Raw genomic sequence first — 20,675 nt, forward strand, 5'->3', positions numbered from 1 at the left:
GTTCTTGTTTTGTCATCTCGACACAATCTGGAGTCATCTGAAAAGAGAGGAACTCAACTGACAAAATGTCCCCAACCGATTGGCCTGTAGGCAAACCTGTAAGGCAGTTTCTTGCCTAATGATTGATATAGAAGAACCCAGGCCACTGTGGGTGATGTCACTACTGGGCAAGTGGTCCTGGGGTGTATAGGGAAGCAAACTGGGCAAGCCAGGAAGGGCAGGAAGGAAGTAGAAACTCTCCTCCGTGTTCTCAGCATCAACTCCTACCTCCAGGTTCCTGCCCTGCTTGAGTTCCTACTTCCTTTCTCGGTTGGCTGTGCTTTAGAATTGGAGGCTAAAATAAACCCTTTCCTTCCTGGGGTTCTTTTGGTCATGGCGTTTGTTTGTTTGTGTTTTCAGATAGGCAACTGCCCCTTAAAAACAAGGTGGAAGACGTTTTAATTTTTTAGTATCAGTTTAAATTTCAAATCCAATATGAAGGAAAAAAAAGCGAGAAAGATAGAGAAACCATCGTGTTCTATTCCCAAATCTTATTTTCATGAGACATCAACATGTACATTTTGTTATGTAGATGAAAAATAGTTGATAAAATTACACCTTACAAATTTTAAAGACTTGAATACTTCCTATGACTTATGTTATTTTTATGAGAATGTTCTGGTGCATTTGGGGGCGGGCAGGGGTGAGCGGAGATCCTTTTTAGTGAAATGTGATTTGTTTTTATTGAAAATAAATTCTTCTCTCACACACTACATCCCCACCACATTTGCCCCTCCCTCCACTCCTCCCAGCTCTCCACACTTCCCTCTCTCCCAGATCCAGTCTCCCTCTGTTTCCTCCTCAGAAAAGAGCAGTCCTCCAAGAGACAACAACCAAACACAATATAACAAAATACACTAAGGCAAGGCAGGAAGCCCTCATACTGAGGCTGAAGAAGGCAACCTAACAGGAGGAAGAGTTCCAAGAGCAGGCAAGAGTGTCAGAGACACACCGGCTCCTATCGTTAGGAGTCTCACAGAAACACCCAGCTAACAGCCATAACATTTATGTAGAGGACCTGGTGCTGACTCATGCAGGCCCTGTGCTTACCACATGAGTCTCTGTGAGCCCACATAAACCGTTTAGTTGATTCCATAGCCCATGCTCTCCTGGTGTCCTCCATGCCCTCTGACTTCTACAATCTTTTCTCCTCCTTTTCCACGGACATCACTGAGCTCTGAGGGGAGGGACCAGATGGAGACCTCCAGCTTAGACTTTCTCTCTGCATAAAACCTGCTGTGGGAGGAAGCCTCTCTGAGGACAACTGCACAAGACACCAACCTATGAAAATAGCAGAGTATCGTGAGGAATCATTGCATTGTTCTGTTTTGGTTTTGGTTTTGCCAGTTGCGTTCGGTTCTACCCTATGTTTCTTGGCTATCCAGACTCTGGTTCCCTTTCGTGGTGTGGGCCTCAAATTAAATGAGACGTTAGTTGGCCAGTTCTGCAAATTCTGCACCACCATTGCCCCAGCACGACTTGCAGGCAGGACAGACTGTAGGTTGGAGGATTTGTGGCTGGGCTGGTGCTTGCAGAGAACCTTCCCGCACTGTGTTCAGTGAGCTGCGTGGTGGTCGTCCTCTGTAATGTGACCCTGCCGTCAGTTTCCAGAGAGTGACCCTCTGTCCTAACATCAGCCTGGGTTATTTGGGGATCTCCACGAGACTAACTCAGTCAGCAACTCAACCAAATGCAAGTCAGTCCCACCACTAGAAGCCTGGCCTAGCTACAAACGCTGGTCAGTTCAGACCCTGGCCCCTCTGTTACTAGGAGTCCTCATGAGCATCACCTCCATGGAGATTCCAGGAAGTTTCCACTGCACTTGGTTTTCACACCACTCCCCGAATGTCCCCCAATTCCAGCCTTCTCTCCTCAGACTCTCTCCCTCCATCCCTTCCCTAACCTGATCCTTCCTGCTCTCATCCCCACATCCACACATAAAATCTATTCTATTTCCCTTTCCTGGGAATATCCCATGCTTCCCCTCAAGAGCTCTCCTCTTACCTAACCTCTCTGGGTCTGTGGATTGCGTTTTGATTATCATTTACCTAACAGCTAATAACCACTGATAAGTGAGTACGTATTTGGCTTTCTGGGTCCGGGTTACCTCACTCAAGATGAGTTGTTTCTATTCCCCCCCTTTACCAGCATGATGTCATTGTTTTTAACAGCTGAGTAATAAATGCGCCATTGTGTAAATATACCGTGATTTTTTTTTTTATCCATTCTTCTGTTGAGGAATATCTAGGTTGTTTCCAGTTTCTGGTTGTTATAATCAAGCTGCTCTGAACATGTTTGAGCAAGTGTCCCTGTAGTACAGTGGGGCATCTTGGATATATGCCCAGGAGTGGTAAAGCTGGGTCTTGACGTGGATCGATTCCAAACTTTCTGAGAAGCCGCCATATTGGTTCCCATGGTGGTTATACAAGTCTGCACTCCTACCAGCAATGTAAGAGTGTTACCCTTGCTCTATATCCTCCCCAGCTTATCGCTCGTGTTATTGGTTTGGAATCTCAAAGCAATTTTAATCTGCATCTTCCTGATGCAGGCTAAGGATGGCTAAGGATGTTGAACATTTCCTTAAATGTTTTTCAGACGTTAGATACTTCTTTGTTGAGAATTCTAGGTTTCGAGCTGTATACCACTCTTAAATTGGTTTATGTGGTCCATTGCTATCTGGTTTCTTGAGTTGTTTTTTTTTTTTTAATATACTTTGGATATTACTGTTGGATGTGGGGTTGGTGAAGAGCCTTTCCCACTCTGTAGGCTGTCATTTGTCCTTTTGACAGTGTCCTTTACCTTGCAGAATCCTTTTAATTGTTAATCTTAGTGCCTAATTTATTGCTGTTCTGTTCAGGGCATTGTCTGCTGTGTCGATGCTTCCAATGCTACTCTCCAGCTCTTTCTACTAGGTTCATGCTAACTGGCTTTATGTTGAGGTCTGTGGTCCACGTGGCCTTGAGTTTGTGCAGGGTGGTAAATATAAGTCTATGTGCATTCTTCTACAGCAGACACACAGCTTGACCGACCAGTACCATTTGTTGAAGATGCTGTTGTTTTTCCAGTGGATATTTCTAGCTTCTTTATAAAAAAAAAATTAGGTGTCCATAGGTGCATGGATTTTTCTGGGTCTTCAGTTCAATTTTGTTGATCAATGTGTCTTTTTTTTAGTATCAATACCTTGTGACTTTTATTTTTATTGCTCTGTAGGGTTAATCAGGGATGGTAATTGCTCCAGCCGTTCTTTTATTGTTCAGAATTGTTTCAGCTACTCTGGGTTTTTTGTTTTTCCACATGAAGTTGAGAGTTCTCCTTTCAAGGCCTGTAAAGACCTGAGCTGGAATTTTGATGGGAACCGCTTTGAATCTGTAGATTGTTTGCGGTACAACGGTCATTGGGCTATGTTAATCCTACTGATCCACGAGCATGGGAGGTCTTTCCATCTTCTGATATCTTCTTCAATTTCTTTCTTCAAAGACTTGAAGTTTTTATCATACAAGCCTTTCACTCACATGGATAGAGTTAACTCAAGATATTTTATATTATATGAGGCTATTGTGAAGGGCATTATTTCTCTAATTTCTCAGTCTGTTTGCCATTTATATATAAAAGAGTTTTTTTTAATTACTCTTGCATCCAGCTACTTTGCTTGAAAGTGTTTATCAGCTGTAGGAGTTCCCTGGTTGGACTTTTAGGATCACTTAAGTATACTATTAAATCATCTTCAAATAATACTTTGACTTCTTCCTTTCCAATTTGTATCCCCTGGATCTCAAGTGGCCTGTGGTTGAGTAAAAGGTGTCTGCCTGAGTTGGGATCTGGGAATTAGCAATGAGGGAGGAGAAGGGAAGCAGAGGCGGGCAATAGTCTGTGGGATCCACAAGAGGTAGGGACAGGGAGGAGAGGCCGCTGGTGGTGTTCTGTTGCAGCACTAAGGACATCCTGTGGATCGGGTCAGAGAGAACAAAGAGATGATCATAGGGTTTTATCCCAGCAAGAAAACCCTAAGACACATCCATTTTATTTTGCAAGTGTGAGAGGGCTGTGTAATGAACCATACCTGCAGGAAGTGGTACGAAAGAAGACATTGTCAAAGAGGAAACTGAAGCTGACCCAGGAGAATGATTTCACCCAATAGACTATGGATGGGTGACCAGAGTGCAGGACCTGGAACAAGATGTACACACACACACACACACACACACACACACACACAGTTGAACAGAAGGCCCACAGGTGCTCAAGGACCAAAAAGCAATGAGTAGCAAGCAGATGGTTCTGGCTGGCCCATTTGGAATGTTCAGTAGAGGTACAGCAGCTCAGAAGTGCAGGGACAATGAAAGGCAATCTTTTTGGTTTATTTTATTCTTTGGTTTGTTTTGAGACTCTCAAGAACTTGCTAAAGAGCCAAGGCTGGCCTCAAACTACTGACCTTACTGCTTCGGCCTCCTAAAAGCTAAGATTACAGGTGTGCACCACCATGCTCGGCCTAAATGAGAGCTTGACTGCTATTCTAAGTGCTTCCATCAAGTCCTATAAAGGGGAGCTACCAGTGGTCTTTAAGCAGATGAAATATAGCTTTGTGGCCCTAAGGCTCCATGACTGACTTATATGTTCTAAAATGAATTCTTTTTCTGCATCTCACCCCAGAGACCCAGGATCCTTTTCATGGTATAGACCTACTGAATGAAGCTATTTTACTGCATTGTGTTCTAAGTGTGTGGTGTGTGTGTGTGTGTGCACGTGCATGTGCACGTGCTCATACACACATCCAGCTCACTCCCTAGCCCATGGGAAAACAAAGATGAGCGGTGATATTCAGGTCATCTCTACACCTACAATGTATTTTGCTATATATGATGCCTGAATGGATGGATGCATAGGTGGGACAGCAAATGGGGAAAGGCCAAGATGGATGGTTAAAATCAGAGAAGTTAGCAATGAGACTTAGAAGGCCTAGAAGCAGTGGATGGAGTGGCAGATGATGAAGGAAAGATCTTTAAAGGAACTCTATGTTGATCCACTACAGATGCGAACAAAGCAGGTCCCAGTCCTCGGGGCATGCTTCCTCCTGTGGAGTCTCTACATCGCCTCCTCCCAGACTGTCTACCCTGGAATCAAGGCGAGGATCACCCAGCGTGCACTCGACTATGGTGAGTCAGATGTCAGAAAGAGGAATCTTCTAATAGTCTCAGAGTGGTCTCTCCACCTTGTAAGTCATAGCAGTTAACAGATCTGAGGTCTGCCTGCATGGATGTGGGTGTCCGTTCTATCCTTTTCCTCAATGCCCAGCCTTGGGAAAGTAGGTTTGCTCATCTGCAAAAGTGGTGTTGAACAGCTGGTCCCTATGTCACAGGTAGCAGGAGAACCAACTGAGTTCACCTGTGCAAATGCAGGATGGCGCCATGGAGATGAGAAGGCACTGTAGTCAGAAAGCTCTCAGCATCTACAGTAACAGGCTATGAGTATGCTTCTATATCCGTGAGTTGAACGTATTCCAACGAGAGCCCTGTGAAGAAGCTGATGTCACTTCACAGAAAGAGACTCTGTGCTGTCAGGAGTCTCGTCCCAGCAGAGGGCTAAGGCAAAGTATAAACTCGGGTCCAGCTTTAGTCAGGTTTCCATCTCTCTGTGACAAAATACCTGAATAAGATCGCTCATGAAAGAGAGAAAGAGAGAGATGCTTTGCTCCACGATTCCAGAAGTTACAGCCCACGGTCATGTTGCTTAATGGGCAATTCTCTTGTTAACTCTACGTCCGTGTTGAGGCCCACTGAGGTCCCTGTGTTGGCGGGGATCGTGCAGGTAGAGCAAATTTGGTCATCTCGTGACAGTTGAGAAGCAGAAAGAGAGGACACAGCTACAGACAAAACATTTCCTCCAAGGACATTTCCTCAGTGACTTACTTCCTCTGACCCACTTCCTTAAGTTCCCATCTCTTCCCAGTAACCCATTAAGTTATGAATCCATCAATGAATTTACCCCCCAATGGAGTTAAAGCCCTCATAATCCAGGGTCATGCCTTCACCACTTGAGTGCTGAAGAAATATTTTCTCTTTTTTCCTTTTTATATACATTTATTGTTTTTTCTTTTTTTCGGAGCTGAGGACCGAACCCAGGGCCTTGCGCTTGCTAGGCAAGTGCTCTACCACTGAGCTAAATCCCCAACCCCTATATATTTGTTTTTATTTTAGTTTTTTAATATTGGGATTGGAGCCCAGGGCCTCAGACATGCAAAGCAAGTGCTCTCCCAACTGTTCTGAATCTCTAGCTGCTGGATAGACCTTTTTTAAAAATGTTTTATTATCCTATGTTAACTATATGTAATTAATATAAAATTGCATGTTTCACTGTGACATTGTCATACATGTATGTAATGTATTTTGATTGTATTCACGCCTTTATTACTCTCCCTTCCTGCCTTTTCAATTTCACTAATTCCCTTCCTTTTTCTACCTAGCCCCCATAAGTGCGTGTGTGTGTGTGTGTGTGTGTGTGTGTGTGTGTGTGTGTGTGTGTATGAATTTGTATCCTGATTAGGGTTGGTCAAAGAAGCATGGGTACCTTATCAGTGACAACACCACAGATAAGAATGTGTCTCCCTCCCTCATCAACCATTAACTGTGTATAAATCCTCAGGGAAGGGCGGAGCTCTCTAAGCCCTCCCACTCCCATTACAATGTGTCAACAGGCCTGATCAGTGCATATCTTGTGTAGTTAATCACAGCTGCTATGTGTTCAAGAATATAAAAGCTACTTCATGTCCAGAAATCAGAGCTCCACACTTCTTCCGGATTCCTCCTCTTCTTAGACTCCTCCCCTTCTTGAGCGATGTTCCCTGAGCATTGGAAGCAGGTGTTAGAGACACCCCATTTATGACTGAGCATTCAATGCTCTCTTATTCTCGGTACTTTAACTAGTAATGAGTCTAAAGCCACTACTTACCCCTTCAGAAAAAGCGCTACTCAATGTGAATAAACATAGGTGTTCAGGAGGACATCTGACAGGCATCCAGATAACAAAACAACTTCCTACTAGGGCCTGTGTCCTCAGCCATGGGCTTTTGATCAGATTTACAGTGTGACACACAAACTACCCTTGTGGACCAACTAGCAAGTCCAATCAGAAAGTGGTTGGCTACCCCACAACAGACTTGCCACTAATGCTCCAGTAGGCTCACCCTGCCTGACTGACTGATACTGTTTTACACAGGGCTCACAGTTGAGTAAAACTGTTGGAAATTCACCCCAGCCATCTGTGAGGCACCTTCTGGCACTAGGAGAACTAGTCAGCAGGGGGGAAGCTTACAGCCAAGTTCTAGTGTGGTTCTGTATGTCTCAATCAACACTTTTAGTGTCTTCGCAATAAGGTCTTGATTTCTAGTTCTGTGAACACTTATAAGCAGTAACAAGAGTCAGCATGGTGGGGTTGGGGATTTAGCTCAGTGGTAGAGCGCTTGCCTAGGAAGCGCAAGGCCGTGGGTTCGGTCCCCAGCTCCGGAAAAAAAAAAGAGTCAGTATGGTTTTGCAGAACTTGCTGACCTCCCCAATCAAATATGGGGAAATATTTCCACACAGGTAGGTCTCACCCTACAACATATGCCCATAGCTTTGTTCCTCATGCCTGATGACATTCACTGGCTATGGGATCATGGGCAAGTCAGTGACTCATGCCGAGCCTAGGCTAGCTCCATGTGGAGTTGGGGCAATGCCTACATCACTGAATTGATTTGAGACTTGAAGGGAAGAACCCATATAGAGTATGGACAGCCTTGACACATACAGGCCCTCCATACAAATTAACTCTTATTATTAGCCATAGCAATGGTACGCCTCCATATGTTTACAGAATACATGTTGCTGTGCTCTGTTGTTGCGTGTCATTTTAAAAAACCACGCTTGTTTCTTTGCCCTGGCCGTGCTCTCACCTTAGCTCTGAGATCACACTCCCATCACCCCGCTCTACCTCCTTCCCGGGGCCAGCCTTACTTCCGATTCGCCCATTCCTTCTGGCTAGCTTTGCCGAGCCACCAACAACCATCCCAGCTGCCCGCTTTCTCCTCCTGCCCACCTTAGCTCTGAGGATAGAAAACTCTAGACAGTTTTATTATTTTAAAATTAGCCAGTTAACTCGATGGGTGGATGAAGAATTCCCTGCCCTAACCCTATCAGCCAGCTCCCTCCAACCTCCTCGGCCTCTGCTCGTGGTGGAAGCAGCAAACTCTAGGTGCCCCAAGACCTACATGACTGCAGCTTCCTCCTTGTTCCAAAGCCTGGTCCAAATTCTCTTCCTTCCCTGCGTCCCTTCTCTTCCTCCTGGGACATGGAAGTCCCGCCTTCTTCCTTTCACCCAATAATTGGCTTCTACCTTTTTTTATTGACACAATCGAGAACCAATTAGGGAAAAAGCACTTCCTTGTGTGTGTGTCTCCCCTTTTCTATCCAATGAAAACAAAACGAAACAAAAAACTCTTCTCCCATATATAAATTGAATCATTAGTAATAGCTCCAGGCTGCTTATCGAAGTGGACATAATGGTGACTGATTTAGGAAACGAGTGAGTTCACATGTACAAAGCACTGAGAACGAGATGCCTAGTAAATATTCGTGGCTGTCCCTTTCATATGCGTGACTAGATCCTTTCCTGATCACCATCATTGCCATGTCCCAGATGAGAAAAGTGAGAGACACAGAGGCCACATCCCACAAGCTGGGTGTGTGTGCCCCAAGTGCATGACAGTGCTGGGTTCAAGTCTGAGCTCTTCAATACTACCTTTGGTTCTTACCTTTATCTCCTTTATACTATGTCTTTACAACCACCTATTACAACAGCAGCCACAGCATTTCAATAGGCTACTATCTCTTCCTCCTCTCCAGGGAAGATCGATCAACTGGGATGAACTTAAAGGGAGAAAGGCAAGGTTAACAAATATTAGCTTTTTAAATAGCATCTATAATTTGGCGTATGTGTGTATGTGCGCATGCGCGCGCGCATGTGTATTTAGATACGTGTGACACGGTGCACATGAGGAGGTCAGAGGACAACTTGTAGTAGTCTGTCCTACTGTGTGGATTCTGGGGGTCAAACTCAGATGGACAGGTTTGGAGGTAACCTCTTTTTCTGCTGAGTCATTTAGCCAGCCCCGGGACTTACTTTTATCAGGTTCTCTTCAGCCCACAAGCTCAGAGCAAGGTGTTCTGTGGTGCTGCCAGGCAAAGAAATTAGTAAACCAAACAGAAGCAGTACTAGTCACTTCTTCTGAGTAAGGTGGTCCCTTGGAGAATCTGTGCTTCCTTTCCACTGAAAAACGGAACCCGGTAAGCACGCAACCTGCTCACTTTCTTTTACTGGAATTTCACTGGTTCCCCAAGCCTCATGAACCTTTTGCCAAAACATCTGAGTTCAAAGAATCTGGAAAGAAAGAATAAAAAGAACTATGAAATTGAAATTGGCCACAACCCAGATTCTGGGCCAAATTGCTCGGAATTGGCTCCTAGCTCCCCAGAACCCATACTTTCTTAAGCAAAAATTAACAGATCGCATATGATATACAAGATGTGCCTGGCAGTAACGACAGCATCCTTCAAAGACTCCTTCATGATTCCGTCACAACATTGGGGCATGCAATGAAAACTTCTCATGGTAGCCCCGTGGTCTCAGACAAGCTCCTGCACCTCTCTTAAATCTAAAGTTTCCCTATGTGGAGCCAAGAATACAACACCTCTTTTGTAGGGCTATTGCGTTCTTCTCTGACATCCGGTCTTGCTCAATGCCTCGTCTATAGGGTTAAAGATATTGCATCACCGCCATCTTCCTTGTGATCAACAAACACTTCCTGCATCCCTCACAGGTCTTCAAGTTGGGATGGAGATACTGGAGCAGCTGGCAAAGGAAATCGTCATCCCAGATTTGAACGGTTCTGAGTCTCTTAAGTTTCTGAAGATCGACTATGTAAAGTACAACTTCTCAAAGTAAGAGAGTGGCACAAGGGGTTGGGGATTTAGCTCAGTGGTAGAACGCTTGCCTAGCAAACGCAAGGCCCTGGGTTCGGTCCCCAGCTCCGAAAAAAAGAAAAAGTGGCGCATGCTGACTTAAATCTCAAGGGGCTCAAAACCAGTGGGGGAATCTATAGCAGCCCTAACTTATTTATCTTCTTTTTCTATTTCATCTAAGTTCTGACTTCTATTCCCAAGTTTGCCTCATAGCTCAATATAGCTAATATGGTTCCAGCCGTCTGAAGTATATTTCATGTAGGTAAAAGGGGAAAATCTCTTAGAAGCCCAGTTGCTCTAAGTTAACTTAACCTCAGCTATGCTAATTTTCTTTTTGAGGTTTTGTCTGAGGCTCTAAGGTAAGCACATTCCATCTATACAACTTAGTCTCATGTCCAGAGATGTTTAGGGAAGGGGAAATGGGTATTTAAATGGCAACAGGGACCTAATAAGATTGCAGAAAGAGGGGAGCGATGTGTTTACAAACTTGAGATCAATCCTAAAGGGGGAGGGGAGAACAAGTTTCCTATGTATTATCTAGCATTAGAATTTACCATTTGCCACAACACTTTTTCAGTTCCCTTTCGCTCTAACACTTTTGGTAACAATCTCCCTGGTGATTTATAGAAGGCGATGACCTTCTATACAATCACAAGGTATCCTTGTTGCAAAAGAGATGGTACAAGGAAATTTCCCTTGCAAATGCCCTCACCTGCAGTAAACCAGCTGTTCAACCTGTGTTTCTTGAGCGCCTGCCTCACAGAGGGCTTTGTTCTAGACACAAGGAACATTATAGTGAGTGCAGGTATAAGTCCTTGCCCATGATGGCCTGTGGAAGGGATGGGCAGTGCATCTGTATCTGTAAGGATAATCATTTAACTGTGGTGATAATGACATGGCAGAAAAGCGCAAGGAGTTAGGTGCTGAGAGAGATCCTCAAATTAGTTGCTGACATGTGGAGACACATCAATACAACTTTAAACCACTACTGGGCATTTGAAAGGTGACTTGTGTAACAGAGAAAATACATTTTTACTTACTTAATTTTAACTCAGAAAAGCTGACTCTTACTCAACCATAATGGTGCATGCTCATAATTCCAAAACTACACCAACCAGGTGAGGTGGTACACACCTGTACTTGGGAGGTAAAGGCAGGAAGGTCAGGAGTTCAAGATCATCCTTAACTACGTGTCAAATTCAAGGGCAAAAGGGGGATACACAAAAGACCAACAAATTAATGTGTAGACAAGCTCAGCATAGCTGATTGTCCAGGAGAACACATAATCATTACACACTGAGGGTGGCTCTTCCACCCCTGACAACCTAGCCTAGAAACTTTCTAAAAGACATGCCCAGAGGTTTGCCTACAAGGTGATTCCAGATCATATCAAATTGAAAGTCAACATTAGCCATCACAGTATATGTATATGTATATATAGTATATATATACACAGTATATATATATATACACACACACATACATATATATAAATACATATACACACACACGCACGCACACCACATATATACATATATATATATATATATATATATATGTGTGTGTATATATATAGTCTTTTGACCCAGTAATTTTACTTCTCGGCGTCCTCCCTGGGAATGTTTAGTCCACAGTAATATGTGTGTTCCCAGTGGCATTGTTTACATAATGGGAACGGTCTAGAGAAGGATTTTGGAGTATTCTGTAGCAGTTATAAAGAATGGATTAGCTAGGTGTAATGGCTCAAATCTTTAATTCTAGACTCAGGAGGCAGAGGCAGGCACATCTCTGTGTTCAAGGCCAGCCTGGTCTACATAGTGAGTTCTAGGACAGCCAGGGCTACATCGACTCTGTCTCAGTTAGAGACAGAGAGACACAGAGAGACACAGACAGAGGGGAAGAGAGAATGAGATAGACCTTATGTGTCAACTGAGTGTATTTAAAGCCCACTAAATGAATCTCTGCCATTCTCTTCCCACAGTGGGACTGAGGTATATGATAGAGGACAGGTAGGAGACCATGAATAGGGAAGGAAACAGCTGCCTCATTTATCTGTTAGCAAAGGTATGTTTAGACTTTTCACAGTCTCAGGTCAGAGTGACCTTTTTCCTATGCAGCACCTAGGCGTGGGTGAACTCATTTCAATGTCGTCTTTGCATCCTCCCTGTGAGGGGCACTTCTTTTTAAACCACTGACTGGAAGAAGGTTAACCACCTTGCTTGAGGTTGTACAGCTAGGACAAACCTTGACTCCGGGTCGAGCGCTCATTGTATAACATGCAGTGGCATGGCCCGTGGTTAGGAGGAGTCTGAAATCAGATTGCTGAGGGTTCCGGATCTGGTTCTACCACTCACAAGTGACTTCGTAGGCCTTTCTTATATTCTGATTTCTTATATCTGAACTGGAGCTTACACATGCACCAGAATCCTACAGGGATACTGTGGGGGACACACAGCTTGAGGTAAAGTGGTTACCAAGAGGCCAGGCAGTTGGGGATCACCCATATCACAATAATTTGTCATTGAGCATGTAGTTTCTCTCTTCATGGATGACAGGCAAACCCCACTGCCTTACAGGTTCCTGGGACGACCTGTTTGACAGCTCAGGGAATCTTGCAAGAAATCAGCTCTACTCAGCAGCTAAGCTAGGGAAAGCTCGCCATATGGGAGCACCTGGAAGCAGAAGGAGAAAGGCAGGCTTTGTTGTTCCAGTGAGTGGAAGTGGGGATACAGATGATGCACGTGCCAAACGCCTGCCAGTGTATGACAGTGTATATGACAGTCCCCTAGAAAACAACAGTTGCTTCATCAAAACAATGGATGGCATCCCCTCTACAAAGTGGTGACACTGGTATTTAAAGAAATAAAAACACAATGGCAGTGTTGTACCTGTTTTTTTATTTTAAGAAAACACAAAGGGCTAGGGAGACCCCCTCAGTGGGCAGCCAGAGAAAGGAGGCTCACTGGCCTTTGCTGGCCACCAGCCTGCCTTCAAGTCTCTCATCTTCTGTATCCCCACTTCTACTCACTGGAACAACAAAGCCTGCCTTTCTCCTTCTGCTTCCAGGTGCCCCTATCTGGCAAGCACTTTTCCTAGCCCAGGAGTTTAGAAGAGCTGATTTCCTGCAAGATTCTCTGAGCTGTCAAACAGGTCATCCAAGGAACCTGTAAGGCAGTGGGGTTTGCCTGTCATCCACGAAGAGAGAAACTACATGCTCAATGACAAATTATTGTGATGTAGGTGGTCCCCAACTGCCTGGCCTCTTGGTAACCACTTTACCTCATAGCTGTGTGGCCCTCACAGTCTCCCTGTAGGACTGTGGTGCATGTGTAAACTCCAGTTCAAATACAAGAAGATGGGAAGAAGATGAAGCGTAATAGAACAGAACATCTGAGTCCTCCTCTGGCTTCAGTATACACACACTTGTGCATGCATAAATGCACACACACACACACACACACACACACACACACACACTAAATTTTTTATGAGAAATAGATTATTTGATTATTTACGAATTTAGTTCTAAGCTTGATTACTTCCTCCCACAACTAGACTCAGGGGCTTCTTGCTAAGAGGACTCATGAGACCGTGTGCAGACACCCCACTAGAGAGCTAAGAGAGCTCTTCCTCTGTAGGAATTTGCAATCTCAGAGCAGCTCCAGCCTTTCCAAACTCACTCGCCTTATCTATGTCCAGAAGCATTGCCCTCACTTTCTTGTTTCTTGTTTTACAGCATAAAAATCAATGCCTTTTCATTCCCAAACACCTCACTGGCCTTTGTACCTGGGGTAGGAATCAGAGCTCTGAGCAATCACGGCACTGCCAACATCAGCACCAACTGGGACGTCAAGGCTCCACTTTTGTGAGTATTCCACGAATGTCCTGTACGGTTAAGGGGGAAATGGAGATAATTCACTGCTGTTTTCTATATAAGCTTCTTTCTCTCCGTACCCATACTTTCTCAAGAACAATATCAGGTGAGTGTTGGCTCAGGAAATCCCTGCTTTGAAGGGAGGTGGAAGAAAGGTGCCCTCTTATAGAAGTAGAGGAACCGAGCATTTAAGATTTCCTAAGACATCTTAAGTCCCACCTTTAGTTCCAGAACTAGGGAGGCAGAGCCAGGCAGATCTCTGTGTGCTCAAAGCTACCCTGGTCTGCAAAATGAGGATGGCCAGGGAGGACAGACACACTGAGGGTCTGTCTCAAAATAAATAAAAAATGTAAGAAACTTCATCGTCTATTTTCCAATATGACTTATTTTTGTCTCTCATTCATAAATAACTACTACACCAACTTGGTTTTTATGTAATCCCATTGCTTTTGATGAGTCCCATCCAAAATATCCATTGTAAGACAATACTTTTATGGTCTGACAATGTTGCAAAGCACATTAAACTTGATGCTATCTATGCAACTATGTATCTATCATTTGTAAGTGTTTCTTTCTCTGCATATCGTTAGGAAGGATCCGTTTGTTTTGAGGTTTGCTTCATTCTTTTTCATTTCCAGGCAGTGTCACATTACATGAGGGTAATTGTTTATTTATGAGATTCCCCTTCCTGTAGTTTGCTTTCAGAATGTTTAGGTCTGATCACTTATGTTGACCCTTCATAGTATAAACCAAATTGCTCTGAACCTCCTTTGTTTGTGCCAAGAACATGTATCTAAGGGCTTCTTGGTGTCTATCATCAAGAGTAGAAGTCTTGAGTGGCAAGTATTGTGTTCATGAGAAAAGAAATACAAAATCTGCATCCAGGCCAGAAAAAAATAAATCCTAAGAACTTGAAGCCGACTGGGAGAAAAATTCCTATATACTCCATCTTTTCAGTCCACTGACCTGTGCCAGATGTTTAGTGCATATCCCCGATTGCAGGGTCAACTGATGGAATGGGCTTCCTGTCTCACATGGAGACTGGAGGGTAGCAGTTAGCTTGAGCCGCACACTTCTCCAATCGAAAGATCCCTGTGCCCTCACATAGAAAACAAAGGGTTGAAGCCAGGTGTGGTGCCTCAATATCTGTAATTCAAATACTTAAGAGGCTAAGGCAAGAAGACTGCTGACAGCTCGGGCTATGTACTGAGTTCTTGACCATCTGGGTTACAGAGTGAGATCACATCTGAGAGAGTAGAAAACAGGAAAAGGAGGAGAAGAGAGGGATGAAGGAGAGGAAGGAAAGAGTAACAGAAGGAAGCTGTTGGGTTGGAGAGATGACTCAGTGTTTAAGACCACTGGCTGTTCTTGCAGAGAACCCATGCTGGATGGTTCATGACTGCTGACCCTGTTAGACACCTGTATAATAGAGGGGGAGGGTGTTGAATTCAAAGTATACCTACAAACTGACTTCTGTAGACAAGTCTTTGACCCGGTATGTAAGTTTGGTCTGTCTTGATTAGTACCTCAAAATAACACATTCAACTATTCACTAAGGTACTTTGCAACCATTTATTGAGTGCCTGTAAATCATTTCCCCAGTCTAATAGATTCCAGATAAACAGCATGTTCCCCCATAAACAACACAGATTCATATACTTCCTCACTTCTTTGATGGTTTAGCAGTCATGTGTTGGGGAATTATTCTGTGTAGGGCCCTCTGCAAAGTCTTAAGTAACATATGATCCACTGCCTCAAGGGCTCCCCACATGCTAAGCATCCCTCGCCCAGGTACACCCCTCCTAGGTAAGGTGTTTACCCCTGGTGTTCCCTCTAGAAATGAATACTGTATGTAAATGGTGCCCCATCTTGTCTTAGCCACAGCAGCACCAGAGCACTCGGTACCACACAAGCACAGCATCCCCCACTGCCCGTTTCCACTAGACACCTCATTCATTCAGTAAGCATTCATTCGGCACACACGATGCTCCTGAGTCTGTCACAGGTATTAGGGACCCTGATATGAACATGACAAAGTCCTTGTCCATAAAGAGTGCAGCGGATCCATCTCCATGTACAGCGCAGACTTGGGTAACCTTTCCCACTCTCTCCGAACAGCCAAGACTCGGGAGCTGCCGATCTGTTTCTCTCTGGAATCTACTTTACCGGCATCATCGTCTTCACCCGGAATGACTTTGGTCACCCAGCTCTGGAACTGCAAGACTGCCATGTACAAGTGAGCCACGCCCGAGTCTCATTTTCTGGAGGCCTCAGGTGAGTGACAGCAACGAAGTGGAGAGGCCCAGCCCTGAGCCGGAACTTCCGGCTACCATGCAGAGAAGTCTCCCACTGGTGTCTGCTGGTCTCTGATAAGCTCCCGTTTTCATTTCTCCCCCAGTGTCCTGTATAACTCCTTTGCTGAGCCCATGGAGAAACCCATTCTGAAGAATTTAAATGAAATGGTGAGTGTTCAGAAGCTAGACAACCACTGTCAAATGGTATCAGCTGGACTATCATACTTTGATAATTTTTATCTTAATACTTATTGAGCATTAACTGTGTGCTAAGTATCCAAGATACTTTCATTCATACTAGTGTGTGCAATTTAATAATTTCTCATGGTTCAAGCATTGTGGCTGGAGACACAGAAATGAATAAAACTACATTTCCCTTCTTCAAGTTTCCTACCATAGGATGGACAAGCATTTTGTTCCAAATGGAGGCCTGGCTAGACTATGAACTACTGAGAAGGAAGGAAGGAAGGAAGGAAGGAAGGAAGGAAGGAAGGAAGGAAGGAAGGAAGAAAGAAGGAGGAAAGGAAAGGAAAGAAAAGAAACAAATATTAGTCACTCTAGAGGAAAACAAATTCAAGCTTATAAAGCAATACTCGAACCAGGGCTTGAATTTAATACGTGGTCACGTGACAATGAGACTGACCCTGAAGAGATTTAAAGTACAGGGAATTTTGTTTATTTAGGGAACTGGCCCTCGAAATATAGGTAAAATTTTGGTAGGTGGGGAATGGATGAGGGATGGCAGGTATTCCCGAGAAATAATTAAGAATAGATTTAAAAGGTAGAATAAGTTAGGTTGCCTTCTAAAACACTAAACGTCCTGAATCTAGGAATCAGGGCTTAAAGGAGGGAAAGGTGGAATTGGCCATGTTCTCGATTCTTCTCACCATACCTACCATGAATCCCTTTCTCACATTTTGGAGAGATTAAGGACAAGGATAAAGGGAAGTGGAAAAGAAAGATGAGGCGGGAGCCCAGTGCCGGCTAGACAGCAGGTGTTTAATGATTAATGCACTCCAAAGCATGAAGCAGCTTGCCCAAGGGGACTGTAGAACTGGTCAAGGTGCCCTGAAGCTGTGTGGCCTTCCTTTATGCCCATCTGACAGGTGGCAACTACCAGTGAATATGGACCCTGAAAAGGAACTTGGAAATAGTGTTTTAAATGGAGTGTGGTCCTGTGGCCCCTTATAGCAGGCTGATGAATATGAATTAGGGGTTAGAAGTATGGCTCAGTTGGTAGAGTACTAGTATAGCATGCACAAAGCCATGTGTCTGGTCCCCAGCCAGCATCACAGTGTGGTTGAGCATACCTGTAATTCTAGCTCTTGGGAGGTGGAGACAGGAGACTCAGAAGCTCAAGGCCAGTACGTTTGAAACTAGTCTGAGCTACATGATTTCTTGTCTCAGAAAAAGGCAGCAACAGAGTTACCAAATACAGAGTGTGAGCTACAGTATCCTATAGTCTCTTATCGGTTTCTCCTCACAACCGGAAGAGGTAAAGCTAATAAGCATGTCCATGTTGCAGTGGGGAAACTGAGAGCAGAGTGAGAGTAAATTGCCAGTGGTTTCCACTCTGGGGCCTGGCTGCCTAGCCTCTGCTAAAACCACCGTGCTCTGTGAGGGTTTGTGAGCACATGGCTAACACATCTGTGTTTCCAACTTAATAGTTTCTCTCTATAATATACTTTCCTGGCATCCACTCGTTCAGAAATACAAAACAGGACTGGGAGTGTCTCTCAATTGGTAAAGAGCTTACTTGATGTGCATAAAGTTATGTATTTGATCCCTACCATCACATAAACTGGAGATGATGAGGCCCACCTGGAAGGTGAAGGCAGAAGTTCAAGGTCAAGGTCATCTTAGACTACATAGCAATTCTAAAGTTCAACATGGGCTACATGAAATCATGTCTCTAGGAAAGGAGAGGGAGCGGGGGCAACAAAGTCCTAAGTAGATTTCTAATCATATGGCCTCTTTAGTTAGCCTAGGTAAAAGTGAAGGTTCCAACTGAAGCCACTTCAGGCAGGACTTCGAGCTGCTGGTGCAATGGGAGGCGGGGATACTCAGATAGGAAAGACACAGCTAGTGTGGGAGCAGGTTCCTCTGGTGTGACGCCAAGAGTGTGGACAGAGCACATGCCGTAACATGTCTAGGAAGAAAAGCCAAGCTCTTTTATGGAGTTAATTGGGTGTGGTTCCAGTCACTATGGGACTCAGCCAGAACTCAATGACATACTGCCCATACCTGTGGAGTCTGAAAACCAAGAGCATCAACTAACTTCAAGGAGTGTTGCCATGGCCACAGGGATAATGTCTCCCAAGCAGAAGGCTTGTTTTCAATATGGTAACATGATGTTTCAAACGCTCTTTTGGTCCAGCTTTGTCCCATTGCCATCAGCCAAGTGGAAGAGTTCAACGTCAACATCAGCGCGCTGGAGGGTGAGTCTTGGAACTGACTTCTGGATGGTTCTCTGCCCAGCCTCAAACCTTACCGAGGTCTTTTTCTAGGCAACAACCTGCCCATTTGTCACTCATTCATATTTTTTCTTTTCTGCCTGAAAGTTGGAGTTCCAGGACTCTGTATAGGACAGTGGACAATCCTTGTCACAGCGCATGCGTGCACTTCTTGGCAACCAAGCAGCTTCGTTGCTGCAGCAGAGAGGTGGTTCACGGTGATACACAGGGAAGCTAGGGAGAAAAACCTCTCCCTGGCTCTACCCCAAGCTATGGCACGAAATCCAGCTTCTTGGCCAGGTTATCTGCCCAACCTTCTCTAACCCCATCTGGGCTGCCTTCAGGATATATCAGTCCCCCCATCAGGACTCATTCTGCCTCCCTTCTCGCACCTTGGCTCTGCCCACACCGACCACTCTACGGAGAAGACCCTCCACTCTTCCTTCCTTCATTCCTTTGACAGACCTTTACTGGGCCCCCACTTCACACCAGTACTTTTCTGGTGTCCACAGACTTCCTACCCTTCTACCTTCTCTTGTCCTTTTCATTTCTTTTTTTCTAAAGACTCAGCTTAAGAGGCCTCGCTTCCTCGCCCCATAGAGAAGCCTCCTCTTGCATGCTACTTCATACATGTCTCTCTTTGCATCCCATCCATTTGCCGACACTGTACCAGAGCGCTTAGATCACCTGAACATTGATCTTGGGTGCCCGAGATACACAAAGCCTAGGAGATAGAAAACCCACCTTCGTGGGACTACCGGGAGGAAGCAATAAATGAGCGGGAGGAAGCAGTAAACGAGCAAGTAAAACCTGTATTAGGGACATTAAGAGTGATAAGAAGAAAAAACAAGGGAGGGTCTGAAGAGGAATCTCTGTTTTCGATAATGTGATTAGGAAATACACCACTGAGCAGGTGACATTAAAGGACGAGCCCAAAGGAACCGGAAAGTGAATTTCTCCCCCACTCCAATTCTGGGTTGTCTTGGTCCTTTTTCCGTGGCTGTGATAGAATACCAGAGGCTAGGTGGATTTATAAACAATAGAAAGGTATTTTTCTGATGGTTCTGGAGGCTGAAAAGTCTAAGATTAAGGAGTTACATCTGGTAAGGGTTTCCATGACGAGTCTCGGCATGGCAGAAGGACAAGTGACAGCACACAAGACAGAAGAAATCAGGTAGGTTTTTAACAAGCCTACTCTCAAGTCCACTATCTAGTCATAGATTATTCCAGAGGCCATTGCCCCATGGCCTAGTCACCTCTTAAAGTCCCACTTCCCAATACCCATTCTGCTGGCAGCTAAATTTGTGAGGTTTAGAGGGATGTTCAAATCATAGCCTGCCTGCAGAAGAGTCAGGTAGAATAGATCATGGCTCAAAGGCCGAGAGGCAGGAATGTGCTCAGTGCATTGGAGAGACGATCGAGACCACAGTAGAACCAGAAGAAGGGTGTGATTGAGAGGAGTTCAAGAAATGAATTTGTCAGAGAGGAGCCTAGCATAACTGTCACCTAACAGCTGACTGAAACAGATGCAGAGACCCACAGCTAAACATTAGGTGGAGCTCAGGAATCTTGTGGAAGAGTTGGGGGAAAGATTGAAAGACCCAGAGGGCATAGGGACTCCACAAGAAGACCAACAGAGTCAACTAACCTGGACCCTTGGGCCCCACCAGAGTCTGAACCACCAGCCAAAGAACATACAAGGGCTGGACCTAGCCCCTCCCCTGCACATATGTGCAGTTATTCTTCATGTGGACCCCCTGACAACTGGAGCAGGGGCTGTCCCTGGCTTTATTGCCTGCCTATGGATCCTATTGTCCTAACTGCGCTCCCTTATCCGGTCTCAGCTGGAGATGTGCCTAGTCCTGCAGTGACTTGATATGACAGGGTGGGTTGGTACCAGGGGAGGGGGCTAGGGGGATTCAGTCTTTTCAGAGGAGAAGGGGAGATAGTGATGGGAGGGGCTGTTGGGGGGGAAATAGGAGGAGGTGGTCTGCAATGGGGATGTAAAGTGAATAAATTAATG

General features: G+C 44.8%; 1 protein-coding gene across 2 annotated transcripts in view; it reads left to right on the top strand.

Annotated features, from left to right (window-relative positions):
- The window catches only part of Bpifc (BPI fold containing family C), a 57,541-nt gene that overhangs the window by 7,139 nt on the left and 29,727 nt on the right, over positions 1–20,675 (top strand). For both annotated transcript variants that reach the window (NM_001439495.1, XM_087556290.1), the window contains 6 exon segments: positions 5,069–5,192; positions 9,890–10,010; positions 13,768–13,896; positions 16,024–16,179; positions 16,304–16,367; positions 18,577–18,637. In NM_001439495.1, coding sequence (NP_001426424.1) covers positions 5,069–5,192; positions 9,890–10,010; positions 13,768–13,896; positions 16,024–16,179; positions 16,304–16,367; positions 18,577–18,637 — 655 coding nt within the window.

This window comes from Rattus norvegicus, chromosome 7 (genome assembly GCF_021556685.1).
Source record: "Rattus norvegicus strain SHRSP/BbbUtx chromosome 7, alternate assembly SHRSP_T2T, whole genome shotgun sequence".
Taxonomy (NCBI): domain Eukaryota; kingdom Metazoa; phylum Chordata; class Mammalia; order Rodentia; family Muridae; genus Rattus; species Rattus norvegicus.